The following is a 14,381-nucleotide window of genomic DNA, read 5'->3' on the forward strand; positions in this document are numbered from 1 at the left end:
TATCCATACAAAGGAATATTATTTGACAGTAAAAAAGAATGGAGTGGTAGTCTCAGGGGTAAGATGGTGATTGCCTCCAGCACCATGTGGTAATGGCGGTGGCAGAGCCAGAGCTGCTCCATGGTGAAGAGGGAAGCAAAGTCTTTCAAGGAAAAAAGGAAATGCAAACTATGCCAAGAAAGATGTTAGTGAAGCTTATAATTATTGTACTAAAATCTAGATATGGGGGCACCTGGGTGGCTCAGTGAGTTAAAGCCTCTGCCTCCGGCTCAGGTCATGATCTCAGGGTCCTGGGATCAAGCCCCACATCAGGCTCTCTGCTCAGCAGGGAGCCTGCTTCCCTTCCTTTCTCCCTGCCTGCCTCTCTGCCTACTTGTGATCTCTGTCTGTCAAATAAATAAATACAATCTTAAAAAAAAAAACAAAAACCTAGATATGCATCCTAAAAATGCTAGCTATGTGAGAATTGAGCGGCTATTTTGATGATGCTCAGAAAGTTCCAGAAAGCTTTTGGAGACACACAGCAGGGAGGTTGAATGATAGTTTTGCCTGGGGATGTCTATGGGAAGGCCAATGCCCCCGACCTCTAGGGAATGCCATGGTGGCATGTCACTGTTTCCAGAGAGCTCTAGAACTGGCCCACAAAAGGGTTCAGGCACAATAATATATATGAGCATGAGAAAAGAACAGAAACAGATTCTGAGAAGCAGGGTTTTTGGCAAGTGGTTTTCAGCATGGATGGTGCCCTAGAGTTTGCCTCATCTGCCCTTGCTTCAAAATTACCAAAGCACAATATTTAGCCATGCTGGGTCATTATCTAGAAGGACAGTCTGCGGCTGGTGACATTCCACTAAGGGCCATGCTCTGTGTGTAGGAGGTCTCTGCCATTTTTAGGAAGACCACATTGAGAAAGTAGTTCAGTTTTTTGCACAGGCTTCCAAGGTGACTCCTGACCACAAAAGTGCCTGCCTTGCTTGCAGAAATGCCAAAGCCCTTAAAGCAGAGAAAGAAGGTCGGAATAAAACATTTAAAGGAGGAAATGACAAGCTGGCCTATGAGCTATATACAGAAGCCCCAGGGACAGACCCCCAACAATATAAAAACAAATGCCGAACCCTGCTCTAACTGGGGTATAGATCATTCCAAGCTCGGGAGACTAGATGGTGCAACAGAAGTTTGCACAAATGCAGCAAGGCTTGGGGCCACTTAATTAAAAGCCTCCTTGGGAAAAGCTCAGTGTTACATGGATACAGAACAATTTCAAAAGCAGGACAGGACTGTGGAAAAGTGTATCAGACGGAGAAAACAGAAGAACATGCCCAGCTCCTAAAACATTGCGCAGCCGGAGCTGAAGGAAAGCCTACTACAAGGTTCTGGGAGCCGACGTGAATGGCTCTGAGGATGAGATCAAGAAAACTCCGCAACAAGCCTTGAAGCACCATCCAGACGGCCCAGGGGGAGCCAGTGCTGAAGTGGAAGAGGAGGAGGAGGAGAGAACGTTCGAGGAAGTCAGCAAAGCTTTTGCTCTTCTCCCCGATCCCGGGAAGTAGACTCACTTTGACACTGGACTGGACACGGATGAGGAGGACAAGCATCTGGTCCGGGAAGAACTTACTTTTTCACTTTGGGTAACCCGAGGAAGCCCTCCAGAACCCGGAGAGTGTGGATTTGCCCGGTGTGACCTGGAATGTGGACACAGCTCACCTGCTCTCTCCTCATCTCTGTGTACTCGGAGCACCGTGGCTTTTCCCGTTGGATCGCCTGGGTCTGTGTGAGTGGGTGAAGGAACGGGGCCCGGTGCCAGGTGCGGGCGTGGGAGCGGGGAAGGGGATGGACAGGGAAGCAGCTTGCAAATTTTTGTTTTCTTGTTTTAACTTTATTTAAAAAGGCAAAAAAAGGGGGGGGGCACCTGGCTGGCTCAGTTAGCCGAGCATGTGACTCTTGAGCTCAGGATCTTGAGTTCGAGCCCCATGTTGGGTATAGATATGACTTAAAATTGAAATCTTTAAAAAAATTTTTTCAAATAAAAAAAAAAAAAATGCTGAAAGGTGCCATGTCCTAGGCTATTTGGGCTGCCGTAATAAAATGCCATGGATGGGGTACTTAAAGGACAGAAGTGCACTCGCTCACAGTTCTGGAGGTCCTCACAGGCTGGAGGTCCGAGCTCAGGGACAGCATGGCTTGTTTCTGGTGTGGACTCTCCCCGTGGGCTGCAGGTGATCGCCTCGCTGTGGGCTCACACGACCTCTTCCCTGGGCGGGGTGGAGAGGCATGCAGGGAGAGCAGGAAGCTCTCTGTCTAGTGGCTCTTCTTATAAAGTCACGAATCCCATTATGGGGGCCCCACCCTTGTGGCCTCATCTAATCCTAATGACCTCCCAAAGCCCCATCTCCCACCACACCGGGGGCTAGGGCTACAACCTAGGAAGTTAGGGGGATACACTGAGTTTATCACACAGTACGAGATGAACGAACCCTGAAAACATTACACTAAGTGAAAGAAGCGAGTCCTAAAGGACCACATACTGTGTGACTCCATTGATAAGAAATGTCCAGAAGAAGCAAATCCATAGAGACGGGAAGAAAATCCATAGAGACGGAAAGCAAATTTGTAGGTTGCTTGCCAGGGACTGGATGAGGGGAAGAAGTAAACAGAGATTGCAAATGAATACAGTTTATTTTGGGGGTGATGAAAATGTTCTGAGGGGCGCCTGGGTGACTCAGTGGGTTAAGCCTCTGCTTTCAGCTCAGGTCATGATCTCAGGGTCTTGGGATCGAGCCCCACATCAGGCTCTCTGCTCGGCAGGGAGCCTGCGTCCCCTCTCTCTGCCTGCCTCTCTGTCTACTTGTGATCTCTGTCTGTCAAATAAATAAATAAAATCTTTAAAAAAATGTTCTGAAAATAGATTGTGGGTGATTGTTGTACAACTTTGTGAATCTACTAAAAGAATCTCAAGGAATTATACACTTGGAAATGGCAAATTTTATGGCCTGTGAAGTATATCTTAATAATAAAAAAGAAAAAAGATGTTGAGACACATCAATCAATGGACCTTGTTGGACTCTCAATTCAAACAAAGAAACTTAAAAAAAAAGACAGATATTTTTATTTTTAATTTTTTTATTTTTAAAGATTTTTATTTATTTAACAGATCACAAGTAGGCAGAGAGGCAGGCAGGGTGGGGGGAAGGAGGCCCCCCAATGAACAGGGAGTCCGATGCGGGGCTCAATCCCAGGACCCTGAGATCGTGACCTGAGCCAAAGGCAGAAGCTTAACTCACTGAGGCACGCAGGCGCCCCAAGAGACACATATTTTTAAAACAATCAGGGAAAATTGAACATGGATTCTGTATTAAATGATATCAGGAATTCTTGATTTGGGAATGTGCAATAGTAGTAACATGATTATAGTTTTTTTTTTTTTAATTTATTTGACAGACAGAGATCACAAGTAGGCAGAGAGGCAGGTAGAGAGAAAGGGGAAAGCAGGCTCCCCGCTGAGCAGAGAGCCCGATGCGGGGCTCGATCCCAGGACCCTGAGATCATGATCTGAGCCGAAGGCAGAGGCTTTAACCCACTGAGCCACCCAGGCGCCCCACATGATTATAGTTTTTTAAAACGTCGTATTCACAACTGAACTGCGCAGAACATTCCAGCATATACTTTCTTACATACCTGGCCCCTGTGCGAATGCCTGCTGTCAGCCGGGGGGTAGCTGGGGGTGGCGTGAGAGAGGCACGTTCTCAAGCTCCTCCTCCTCCCCCATGAGAGAGGCGGTTGGGGGGACAGGGGTGCCCTCTCAGGTGTGGGGAAGGCCACTCTCTGAGGCAGACGGCTGTCAGGCCACTGGTCTGGCCCCATTTGCAGGGAAAGGGCCTACTTTTCTTCGTGCCACCCCGAAGGCTCTAGCGCCCGGGTCATCAGGCGACTCCGATCAGTGTCTTCCTCCGCTTTCCCACATGTGCTCCATTCTGGAGGGGCTCAAGGGCTAGGGCCACAGAAGGCACCCAACTTCCGACTCTCTGGTGTGGTGTGAAGGCGGCTGAGACCTCATTTCTTCCTTTCTTGGCTTCTCCGTCAGGGCCTGGGGGTCTGGGGTGTATGGTGGGGTTCGGGACCGAAGGCCTTTCCGGGAAATTGAAGGCCTTTCTGGGAGATTCATGCTCGAGGAGACTGCCCAGAGAGCTGCGGTTTTCACCTCCTGGCAGCCCGAGTCCTTCAGGTACTTTACAACCTCACCTCCTTCAGGAAGCTCCCCGGATTGAACCCATGCAGCCATTCATTGCTCGGTCCTGCTTTTGTTCAGGCCCGTGTCTGTCAGCTGGTGTCCTTGTAACTCACTCCTGGGCCGGCACTGCCCTCGGGAGGTTCCGAAGTCCCTTCTCGCATGCAGCCGGGTGGCTGGCCTCCGGAGTCTCCCCGGGGTCCCCGGCCGGGCTGGGGGTGCCGCGTGCACACAGACTCCCGGTGCCCGTGGCTGATGTCTGAGTGGCAGCACTGCTCTTACATAATCGGTTTCTCTCCTCCTTTCTCCCTCCAGAGCCAGATTTCACATTGAGCAGCTGCAGACGGAGAAATCAGAGAAAGCACAACCCAGCCCCGGATTCCGAGGGGCCTGCTGGGGACTCTCTCCTCCCGCTTGAGACGGAAGACCCCGAGGCCGGAGTCTCAGGCCAGGTCCCGCCAGCTGCCATGGGACTCGCGGCCGCCGCCCCCCAGCTGCCCTCTGCGCGGCCAGGCAGATAAGGGCGGGCACTGCCCCAGGAGCACCTGCCGCCCCCTGCCGGGCAGCTCCTCTGTGGCCAGCCCTTCCCCAGCCTTGGGGCACCTTCGCTGACCCGAGGCCATGTAGGCCCCATCTGGGCCTTTGTGGAGAGACACACACGGCCGGGGACACCGCCTCTGCTCTCTGGGGGGACACAGCACGCCACCATGTCCTGGGGAATCGCCGGGCTGCACTGTGAGTACCGGGGTGGGGTGGGGGGGGGCTGTCCGTGGAGACTGCCCCGGGAGGCATTGGCCCAGAGCCGGGCTCTGCTGTAACCAAGGCAACCGGGCCATTCCTGCTGGTGAGAAGTTGAGATGCTTCCCAGCTTAACAGCTTGGGGACTCCCGTGACCGCTCTCTGCCCTGGCTGTAGCCCACCGCAGCTCAGACCCGCAGTGCGGCTCCAGGTCCTGGGCTGGTTGGCATGGTCAGTGGGTGGTCAAGGGGATGGGGCAGGCACGGGGTGCAAGGGGCAGCAGCACCTTCTCAGGCTGTCTGGTGCTGGGGTGCATGGGCTGTGGGGGCAGAGAGGAATTCTGGTCTCCCTGGGTGTGGCCAGCCGGGGGCGGGAGCTTGTGGAAGTGTCTCCCAAGCCCCGTGGGAGAAGTGCCACCAGGTGCTGGAGGAGGCAGCCTGTTCCCTCTGCCCCTCCCTCCGTGACAGAACAAAATTAAGAGGCAGAAAGAGAACAGTGTTGTTGGTAAAAAGAAAAAATAAGTTGAAATGAGGACAGAACGTGTCTAGAAGCCTCTCAAGCCCGCTGGTGGGAGGCCAGACCAAGATCCCTTCAGACTCCAAGATTCAATTGAATTGACTCAAATTCAACACATTTTTCTGGTGCCTCCCACATGCCCACTGGAGAGTGACTGCCATGGCAACAAGGACTGGGCTAGCTCGTGCCCCTCTCCCCGACGCCTGGCGCGGAGGTCGGCGCTCGGAGCTGGGTGCCTTATGGATGAGGTCTGGGGTTTGATCCCGCAAGGGGTCCAGGCTGGCCCTTGGGGAGGGATACTGCAAAGGGTCGGGACACGCAGAACAGGCAGAAGGAGCCAGGCTCAGTGTTCTGGAAGCTTCCAGATCACAAGGAGCAAGAAGAGTGGTGTGGTGAGGAGACACTTGAGCGGACAGGACAGTGTTCACACAGGTGGATGTAGGAAGGTGAGGACAGTGTCTCAGGTAGAGGGAACAGCATGAGTCAGGGTTCAGCCTTGGGACCATGAAAGGCCAGGCTGGAAAGCAGGTTTGGGCTCAGGTGGTGGAGGCCATAAAGGCCAGTCCATGAGACATCAGGGAGTTCAAGATCCAGGAGTGGGGTTGTGACTGGGAGTTACTCTGCTTTCGGAAGATCAGTGTGTGCTACTTACAGGCTGTGCTGCGACCTTGTGGGCAGGAAGTGACGAGGGTCTGTTCCGGAGGTGGCCCTGGGAGCGGAAGGCATGGTGGAGGCCCACTGCCCGCTGGGGCAGGGATGGGCTGTGGGATGGGAGGCGGGGGGGCTGCGGGTCAGGGGCTCGCAGAGGGGCTGGGTGCTGGGGAAGGATGGGCTGCCATAATAAACCGCCACAAACTCGGTGACTGAACAGGGAAGAAATTTCTTCTGTCCCAGGTCTGGAGGCCAGAAGTCTAAAATTAAGGTGGGGACAGGGCCACGCCTCCTCCGGAGCTCTAGGGGAGACTCCTTTCTGCCTCTTCCTGCCTCAGGTGGTGGCTGGCAGTCCGTGGTTTGGGGTGCCACCGTGCTGGTCTGTATCTGTCTCCTCCTGACTCTTTCTGCTTATCTCTCTGTCCCCTCCACTTCTTATGAGGACACCTGGTCATTGGATTTAAGTCGGGCCTTCATGTTATCCCCAAAGACCCTATTTCCTAATAAGGTCACATCTGAAGCCCTGGGTGAATAAGGATTTTGGAGGGATGCTGGTCAGCCCTCTGTGCAGGTTCAGATTCGGTTGCTGCGGGTGTGGACAAGCCCCATTCGTCCCTCCGCAAGGGTCTGTCCCCAGGGGAGGTGCCACCCCTCCCGCTCCCAGCCAGGGATCCGAGAAGGGAGCTCCTTCCTCACTTGCTTTTTCTTCAGCCTCCTCTTCTGTCTTGGGGATGTCTTCCTTCTGGAGGGTGGGGACCAAGAGCAGCCCTCTTCCCGGGTCAGGGGTGCACTGGTGGTGGGGCTCTCTGGGGTTCAGAGCTGCTGTGAGGCTACAGCCATGCTGGCCCCGTGGAGTCACTGGTTGCTGGCCTGTTTCTTGGGGTGGAGACAGCAGAAAAGGGGCTGAAATTTGGAGGTGGTGGTCAGTCTGCAGATCTAAAGGAAGTCTGGGTCTGGCGGAAGGCAGATGACCCATGGACAAGGTTTCTGGCTCAGCCCATGCATGCCAGGATGGCTTTTTCTGGCTTGTTCCTGCTGGGAGCCCACTGCTGTCAGGACAGGGGTGAGGACAGCAAGCGTGGGACTTCAGGATGACTGGCCCATGGGAAGGAAGGCCAAGTGTGGACGGAGATACTGATTTTAAAGACAAGATGCAAATTCAGATTTTTACGTGAAATCTCTGTGAACTGAGTTGTGGCCCTTGGGACACCAGTTTGCAACTGTTCTGGAGGTCGGTGGTTCTCCAAGTGTAGTCCCCAGATCAAGATCCAAGCAGCAGCTTGGAACTTGCTAGAAATACAAATTCTCCAGGCCCACCCCAGACTTCCTGACTCAGACGCTCTGGGCCTTAACCAGTTTTCCAGAAAATTCAGATGCATGCTCCTCATCCCTTGTTCAAGATGAACCCCCCACAGTACTCAGTCAACAAGACAATGTTGTGGCTGACTGCATTATGGATTCACATACTGGGGGCCAGGTTGTCTGGTCAAGACAATGAGTGAGGTGGACAGATGGTGCTAGAGACCGAGACGATGCGGGCTGGTTCAGGCAGGGGAGAGCCTGGTTGGGGCTTGGGGGAAGGAGTCTCGGTGAGACCTTGAGAGAGGTCTGCCATGTGAGAGGATACCCAGGGCAGAGGCAAAGTGTTAGCAAAAACCATAAACCAGGAATGATCTCAGTTTGCCATGGTGCCAAGCTGAGGGGCTTCATGATTTAGAGACAAGATAGGAAGCAGCAGAAAACACTGGTTCTGTTTGTGTTTCTCTGGTCTTCTGTCCAAAATCCAATGCAAGCACTTGGGAAGAGACAAGAGAGAGGAAATGCAAGATGGGTTGCAAATTTGCAACCTTGAAAAATACGGTTGGCGGACTGCTGTGCGAGGAAGGGCTGGTGGGGCCAGCACATCCTGGACATGGGCTTGGGGCCATGTGGGGCACTCCTGGGGAGGGTCCAGCCAGAGCCAGGACCAGGTGGCAGTACTGAGAAGGTGGAGAGGTGGCCAGGAGCAGGCCCAGGCCAGGGAGGGAGTAAGCAAAAACCTTCTCTGACAAAGTGGTTTTGACTGGTGACGATGGTAATGAACATGTGGGCCATTTACAGATTGTCATTCTTAGGGAGAGAATACCACAGCAGGACTCTTTGTCCACGAGTCTTTTGGTGATGGCTCTCTTTCTTGTTTTCGTTCAGGCTTATCCCTAGAAATGAATTCAATGGGTCAAAGGATGAAACATTTACAAAAATTTTTTTAAAGAGTATTTATTGGAGGGGGGGGAGGGGCAGAGGGAGAGAGAGTCCCAGATAGACTCCCTGATGAGTACGGAGCCCAGTGCGGGGCTGGATCTCATAACCCTGAGATCAGGGCCTGAGCTGAAACCGAGAGTCAGATGCTTAACCCGCTGTACAACCCAGGCTCTCCAGCAGGTCAAAGGATGTGAAAAATTTTTAGGCTTAATAGGTCAACGGGTGTGGACATTATTAAGTCCACCAATACAAAAAATGGCCAAAATGCTTTCCAGGATAAGAGCACCTGCCTCACGACTTTGCCAGCACCAAGTGTTATGAAAATGAAATAGAAAAAAACCCGACTTTCCTTTTTGATAAGTGAAACATGGCATCTGATTGTTTTAATATGTATTTCTTTACCTTTACTGGGGAGTTTTTTGGGGGATACGTCTCCTGCCCATCTGTGTTTTCTTTCTGCTTTGATGAGTCTGAAGCATTTTCCTATTTGTTGGAGACTCCGATATTTTTTTAAGTGTGTTCGGGTCCAAGAAATCACAAAAGCTGTTTTTGAAGTCACAGTGACTCCCCCCAGCGGCGAAAGCTGGTAATGTTCGAAGGCCGACCGCTGGCTGGCAGGGCTGGGATAAGCCGCAGCCGGAGAGCAGCGGGCTTCCCCAGGACGAGCACACTGGAAGGGCCACAGTGATTCGTGCTTCTTAGAGGGTTGCCAAGAGCAGCTACAGCAGGGAGGGAAGTGGCTCCAGACACCCTAGAGTCATTTGCAGAGTTGAACGAGCCTCCGTGCCTCCTGAATCCGCAGATGGAAATGCAGACCCAGGCTTTGAGGACACTCCAACCCTCGAGGGGGTGGGGGCCAAGGCTGCCCTGGAAAGGAGGCTGTGCCTGCCCCATGAGGAGACTTGACACCAACCTCAGGGTGTGACTGCTGGGGGGACTCTGCCTGCTGGGGGCAGGGATGCACCAGCGGGACTGCTTGTGCTCACCTGGCCTTGCTGCCTGAGCCTGGACCCTGGAGGGGAGGGCGTCCTCTGGGCTCTGCACCCCCACCCCTCCCATGGCTGGGAGAAGGGAGGGCACACCCAGGGGGCGGGGGAGTGGCGCAGGGCGCTCATGTATTGCTGTTGGGTTCGGTCCTCAGATCTCGGGATCCTCCTTGGCATGGCCTTGGGGAATGAGGGTTTGGAGATGTGGCCCTTGACCCAGACCGAGGAGTGTGCAGTTACCGGCTTTCTGCGGGACAAGCTACAGTACAGGAACCGTCTTCAGTACATGGTAACTGTGTAGGCACCTGCCCAAGCCCCCGGGCTCCTAGAGGGTAGGGCCTTGCGGACCCCGCCATGGGTCTGTGTCAGCCCTGAGCCCATGGCCTCTTTCTCCACGGCACACACCAGTGTGCCTGGTCCACACTGACTGTCCCCTTCCCTGCAGGTGTCCCCCCAGGCCCTTCACCCCTGCTACTTGATCTGACCTTTGATCCTTTCTCCCCATGCCGCTCACCCTGTGACTCACAAGTGGATTCCAGGAAGACTTGCGGGACTGGCAGGGCAGAGAGATAAGGACCTGGCACTGTGGCTCTAAAAGTCTGTCTTTTTTCTTTTCTCCTTGACAGCTTTACTAGATGTCATTCACACACCACACTATTCACCTGTTTAAGGGTACAGCTCAGCGGTTTTCAGTATCCGGCAGAACACTGCAGCCAGCACCATAAGAAGTTTAGATCATCTTATTTGAGCTAGTTTTCCTCACCTCCAAAAAATATAGTACTCTTGGGGGTACTAGGTCCTCCAACCACTTCTTGGCCTAAAGTTTCTGCCATCGTAGGAACTCCACACTTTGTCTCAGCCTCCCCTGAAGCATTGTGTGTGTCCCAGAGGAAGGAGAGCTGTTGTTACCCTAGGGGAGAGCGGAGGGCTTCTTTTCTCTCAAAGGCCACCGCTGCCATCAGCGGGTTGGTCCTTGGCCCTCTCCTTCTACAGCAGATTATCTGGGAGCGGGGGGAGCCTGTCTGAGCCATTTCTGACTCTGACCTCATGGTTTGTTCTTGTACTTCCCCAGAAACACTACTTCCCCATCAACTACAGGGTCAGCGTGCCTTATGAGGGGGTGCTCAGAATGGCCAACATCACCAGGCTGGTGAGAACCCCTCCTGGGCTGGGAGACCCCCTCCTGGGCTGGGAGACCCCTGCCTCCTGGGACACCCCACGGACCCAGCCTGAGAAGCACATTGGTCTTGGCAGGTCCTGCTGCCAGGGGGCTTTCCCAGCTCTGGGACCAAGCCTGCCCTTGGCCGAGGCCTCGAGGCTGCTCCTTGTTTACCACGGCTGCCCGTTCTCTGCTCCCTTCATGGGGCCGCGTGGGGTGGGGGGTGATCAGAGCAGTGGCGGGGCGGGCCCGGAGGCACATGTCTGCCGGCCTCAGCGATCTCTCCTGTCCCCGCAGCAGAGGGCGAGGGTCAGCCAGCGGGAGCTGCGGTACCTGTGGGTCTGGGTGAGCCTCAGCGCTACCGAGTCGGTGCAGGAGGTGCTGTTCGAGGGCCACCCGTCCTGGAAGTACCTGGAGGAGGTCCGCACGCTGCTGCTGGACGTGCAGCAGAGCCTCACGGTGAGCTGCGCCCAGCTGCGGGGCTGGGGACGCGCATGCGCGCAGGGGTGGCGGCCAGGGATGGTTGAGGTGTGGACACGTGGAAAGTTTCGGCGTGTCCTAAAGGGCGTGGGAGAAATGAGAGAGGAAGACAGGGCCAGTGCCTGGTGGGTGACCTTGGCTAGGGGCAGGAGAGGCTGTCCCTCTTGACCTGGGATCTTGGCCAAGTCATCGATCCCTCTGGCTTTGTTTGTGGAGGCTCCTCTTGGGGGAGAGGAGAGGAAGCATGAAGAGGCAGAGGAATGAACACAGGTTTTAGGGTAAGGACGTGCTTACTTGTAAAGGTGGATACATGACATCCTACGTTTGTTAAAGTCCACAGCTCGTACAGCGCAAAGTCAACTATGGGCTTGATGTTGGAAGAAGGTTCCTGAACATGGCCTGCATGGCAGGGTTGATGGGAGGCCTCTATAAAGCCGGCAGCCTAGGGTCGCAGAATCAGTGTGAGCCCCTGCAGGCCATGGGTGTGCTGCGGGACCCCTCCCCCACTTTTGCCCTAGTCCCCAAGTAAGAGCCTTCCCGGGGAGCCCCACCTGCTGCCCAGCCAGAGCTGGGAGCTGCAGGGGACCCCATAGCTGCTGGGAGTTCTGGGGAGGCTCTGGTTTGGGCGGAGGCTTGGAGGCCCAGTGGTCTCCTCGGTGGCTCTCCGGTGCCCGTGGGCAGCAGGAGTTGGAGCTGACCTGAAAAGACAGTTATGCATCCTTGGTTTTCCTTGAGAGAGCTCCGACTCTGAGCATTTGGGAGCTGTGTTGGAGGTTGCACGCGGGCTGAGGCTGGGGGCCCGGGTCCCCCAGGTTGTTCACATTTAACTGGCTTTAAGTCTGTCTTCATTCTCATGGAGTTAAGTCTGTGCCCCGCTCCGAAAATGCCCAGCATCTGGTGGGCAGTCGGCTCTTCCCGCCAGGGACTGGGCCATGGGGATGGGCGCCTTCTCTCTCCTGCCACCCTCACTGTTCTTTCAAAGCCTTTGTAGACTGTTTTTTTTTTGAGTTGCTGTGAACAGGACTGCTAACTGGTGGAATAATACAGAAATTCTCCTGCCACAGGCCTGGGGCCAGAAACCCTGCACTCAGGGTGGCAGCAAGGCCGTGTTCTCTCTAAAGGTTCTGGGGAGGAGGGACCCTTCCTGCCTCTTCCCTGCTTCTGCTGACTGCTACTGCTGTTGGCTTGTGTCCACATGTCCCTCACGTGGCCTTTCCCTCGAGTGCCCCCTCTTACAAGGCCGCCAGGCACTGGGGATTTAGGGACTACCCTATATTCAAACTGATCTCATCTGGAGATCCTTAATTATATCTGCAAACATCCTGTTCCCAAATAGGGGCATGTTCACAGGTCCCAGGGTTGGACATAGTTTTTTTGGATGGGGGGATTAGGGGGACGGGCACTTCAACCCTGTACACTCTCAGGTTCAGGCCCTGCATCTCCGTTCTAGGCCATGTCCCCTGTACCAGCTCTGGCCCCCGGTTCCGTCCCTGGGTGTGCCTGCCTGCTCCCCAGTGTTCCCTGTCATTGCATACGGTGGACAGAAGCACCCTGAGCTTGGAGCCGGAGACTGGCCTGGCCAGTATGCCTGGCCCCCAGGTGTCCTCATGAGGGTCCTTTGTCTTGTTCCCTGCAGGCAGTGCAGATCTTTGAATCCTGAAGGACAGTCTCCCGGGCCCAGGACCCCTTCCTTATGTGCGGGTGGCCAGGCCTGGGCTGGAACAGCAGGGATGTCCCCTACTTTGCCCCATCCCGGGCTGCTTCCTGCAGTCATTTTTCCAAAGATGGAAAAAGAGGAACCTCTGTCTTGGGCTTGGGTGAAGGGTGTCGAGGTACCTTGTCGCCTGCAGGAAGCAGTAGAGAAGTTACCCATAGGCCTTCTGGTCACTGTTAGTCCCCTTCCTCTAGGGCTGGAGCAGCTCTAAGCAGGGCAGTTTCCGGGATTCTCCTGGGATGTGGCCTTGCCTCTTCCCTGGGGTCGGGGTGGTGGCACCCATGGTCCTGAGGGCCTCCTCCCTTCCAGGATGTGGAGGTCGGCCCCAAGGTGGACGAAACAGTGTCACTCCTGAGTGCCCCGAGGCTAAGCCTGAAGCTGGTGCGACCCAAAGCCCTCCTGGACAACTGCTTCCGGGTCATGGAACTGTTGTACTGTTCGTGCTGTAAGGAACAAGGGGCTGGGGCTGGGGGCTGGACCCCAGGTTTCTGAGCTCGGGTCACTGAGCAGAGCCAGGGCTCTCCTGGGCTTGCCCTCCACCCCCCGGGGCTATTAGGCACTTCTGCAAGCCAAGAGGAGCCCCGGGTATGGGGATGAGAAGAATGTGGTGTGGGCTGGGGACGGAGAGCGCTGTTGACCACTCCTGCAGTCTTTTTTGTTCTCCCCCTGTCTCCTGCAGGTAAACAAAGTTCTGTCCTAAACTGGCAGGATTGTGAGGTGCCGAGCCCTCAGCCCCACAGCCCGGAGCCCTCAGCGCAGTGTGCAGCTGCCCAGCCCTACCCTCTGTCCCAGCGGCCCCCTACCTCCCTCCCTCGCTCCCCAGGATCCGAGACTGGACCCCTGGCTCAGTGAAGCTGCTGAGGGCACAGGCAGAGACCTCTTGCCCCGAGAGGCCCGTGTGGTGACTTATATGGGGAAGCTCAAGGTGCTTCCACAGTTCGGTTGAACTTGAGACTTCTCTGGGCTGTGGTGAGGAGCCCCCCTATCCGCCTTGAGAGAGGAACCCCCAGGAGAGTGTTTTTCCTTTGAGGGGATTCTGTGCCTGAGAAGGGCTCAGCTCCCTGCATTCTGTACCTCACCTGGTCTCCCCTGGAGCAGCGGGGGTCTGGGGGTACCTGAAGGGGGACATAGGTCTCTCCTCTTCCCGCACCACCTGGGCTGCCTCCCGGGCCTGGAGGCGGTGCCGAGTGTCTCCTGTGGCCTGCAGAGGCGAGAACCGTGCCGGGCAGGCGGGCGAGCACGGGGAGGGAGGGGGCCGGGCCACACACCCCGTCTTGCCACAGTGGATGCTCTTCCAGTTCCTTATATTTTCTATTAAACACTTGCTTGTTTTGTTTCGGTTTGGTTTGGTTTGCATCTGCAAAGATGAACCCCAGAGGCCTGAGAGCCCCTCCGCGGCCTCCGTGTTCCAGTTCCAGGACTCGGGAGACAGGTGGGCTGGTCGGGCCCTGGGGCCTGGGTCTCAAGATTTGGATTTGGAATGGATGAAGCCTTAGCCTGGAGGCCTGGAAATGGTCTGCAAGGGCCCGAGTTCCTTCCACACCTGCCCGAGCTGCCGGGGCCTCAATGAGACGGAGACCGAGGGGCAGAGGGTGTTAGGCTGGTCCTCCTCTGTGCCCCCTGGTCGCCCTCCCTGGCTCCATCTGGCTGGGACAGGGTGCAGGTGTTCAA

The 14,381-nt window shown here is 55.3% G+C and overlaps 1 protein-coding gene and 1 pseudogene across 2 annotated transcripts; both read left to right on the forward strand.

Moving 5' to 3' along the window:
• Positions 1 to 435: 435 nt before the first annotated feature.
• On the forward strand, positions 436 to 4,680 carry LOC131818636 (dnaJ homolog subfamily C member 7-like; annotated as a pseudogene).
• Positions 4,681 to 4,824: 144 nt separating this feature from the next.
• On the forward strand, positions 4,825 to 14,048 carry IL34 (interleukin 34). Of its 2 annotated transcripts, none has more exons than XM_059153266.1 (6): positions 4,825 to 4,960; positions 9,513 to 9,646; positions 10,430 to 10,507; positions 10,814 to 10,975; positions 13,020 to 13,155; positions 13,390 to 14,048. In XM_059153266.1, the coding sequence occupies exons 1-6, from the start codon at positions 4,933 to 4,935 to the stop codon at positions 13,560 to 13,562; spliced, it is 711 nt and encodes a 236-aa protein (XP_059009249.1). In that variant the 5' UTR covers positions 4,825 to 4,932; the 3' UTR covers positions 13,563 to 14,048. The 2 variants fall into 2 exon arrangements, with proteins under 2 accessions (XP_059009249.1, XP_059009250.1); XM_059153267.1 differs by having other exon boundaries at positions 10,817 to 10,975.
• Positions 14,049 to 14,381: the final 333 nt, after the last annotated feature.

The sequence above is a fragment of the Mustela lutreola genome, chromosome 16 (assembly GCF_030435805.1).
Source record: "Mustela lutreola isolate mMusLut2 chromosome 16, mMusLut2.pri, whole genome shotgun sequence".
Taxonomy (NCBI): Eukaryota; Metazoa; Chordata; class Mammalia; order Carnivora; family Mustelidae; genus Mustela; species Mustela lutreola.

Bases quoted from the DNA above. Each gene is read 5' to 3' on its own strand.
- IL34 (XM_059153266.1), top strand. From the start codon at position 4,933: ATGTCCTGGGGAATCGCCGGGCTGCACT. The intron at 10,976-13,019 runs GTGAGCTGCGCC...CCTCCCTTCCAG, and splicing joins ACGTGCAGCAGAGCCTCACG to GATGTGGAGGTCGGCCCCAA. The intron at 13,156-13,389 runs GTAAGGAACAAG...TGTCTCCTGCAG, and splicing joins ACTGTTGTACTGTTCGTGCT to GTAAACAAAGTTCTGTCCTA.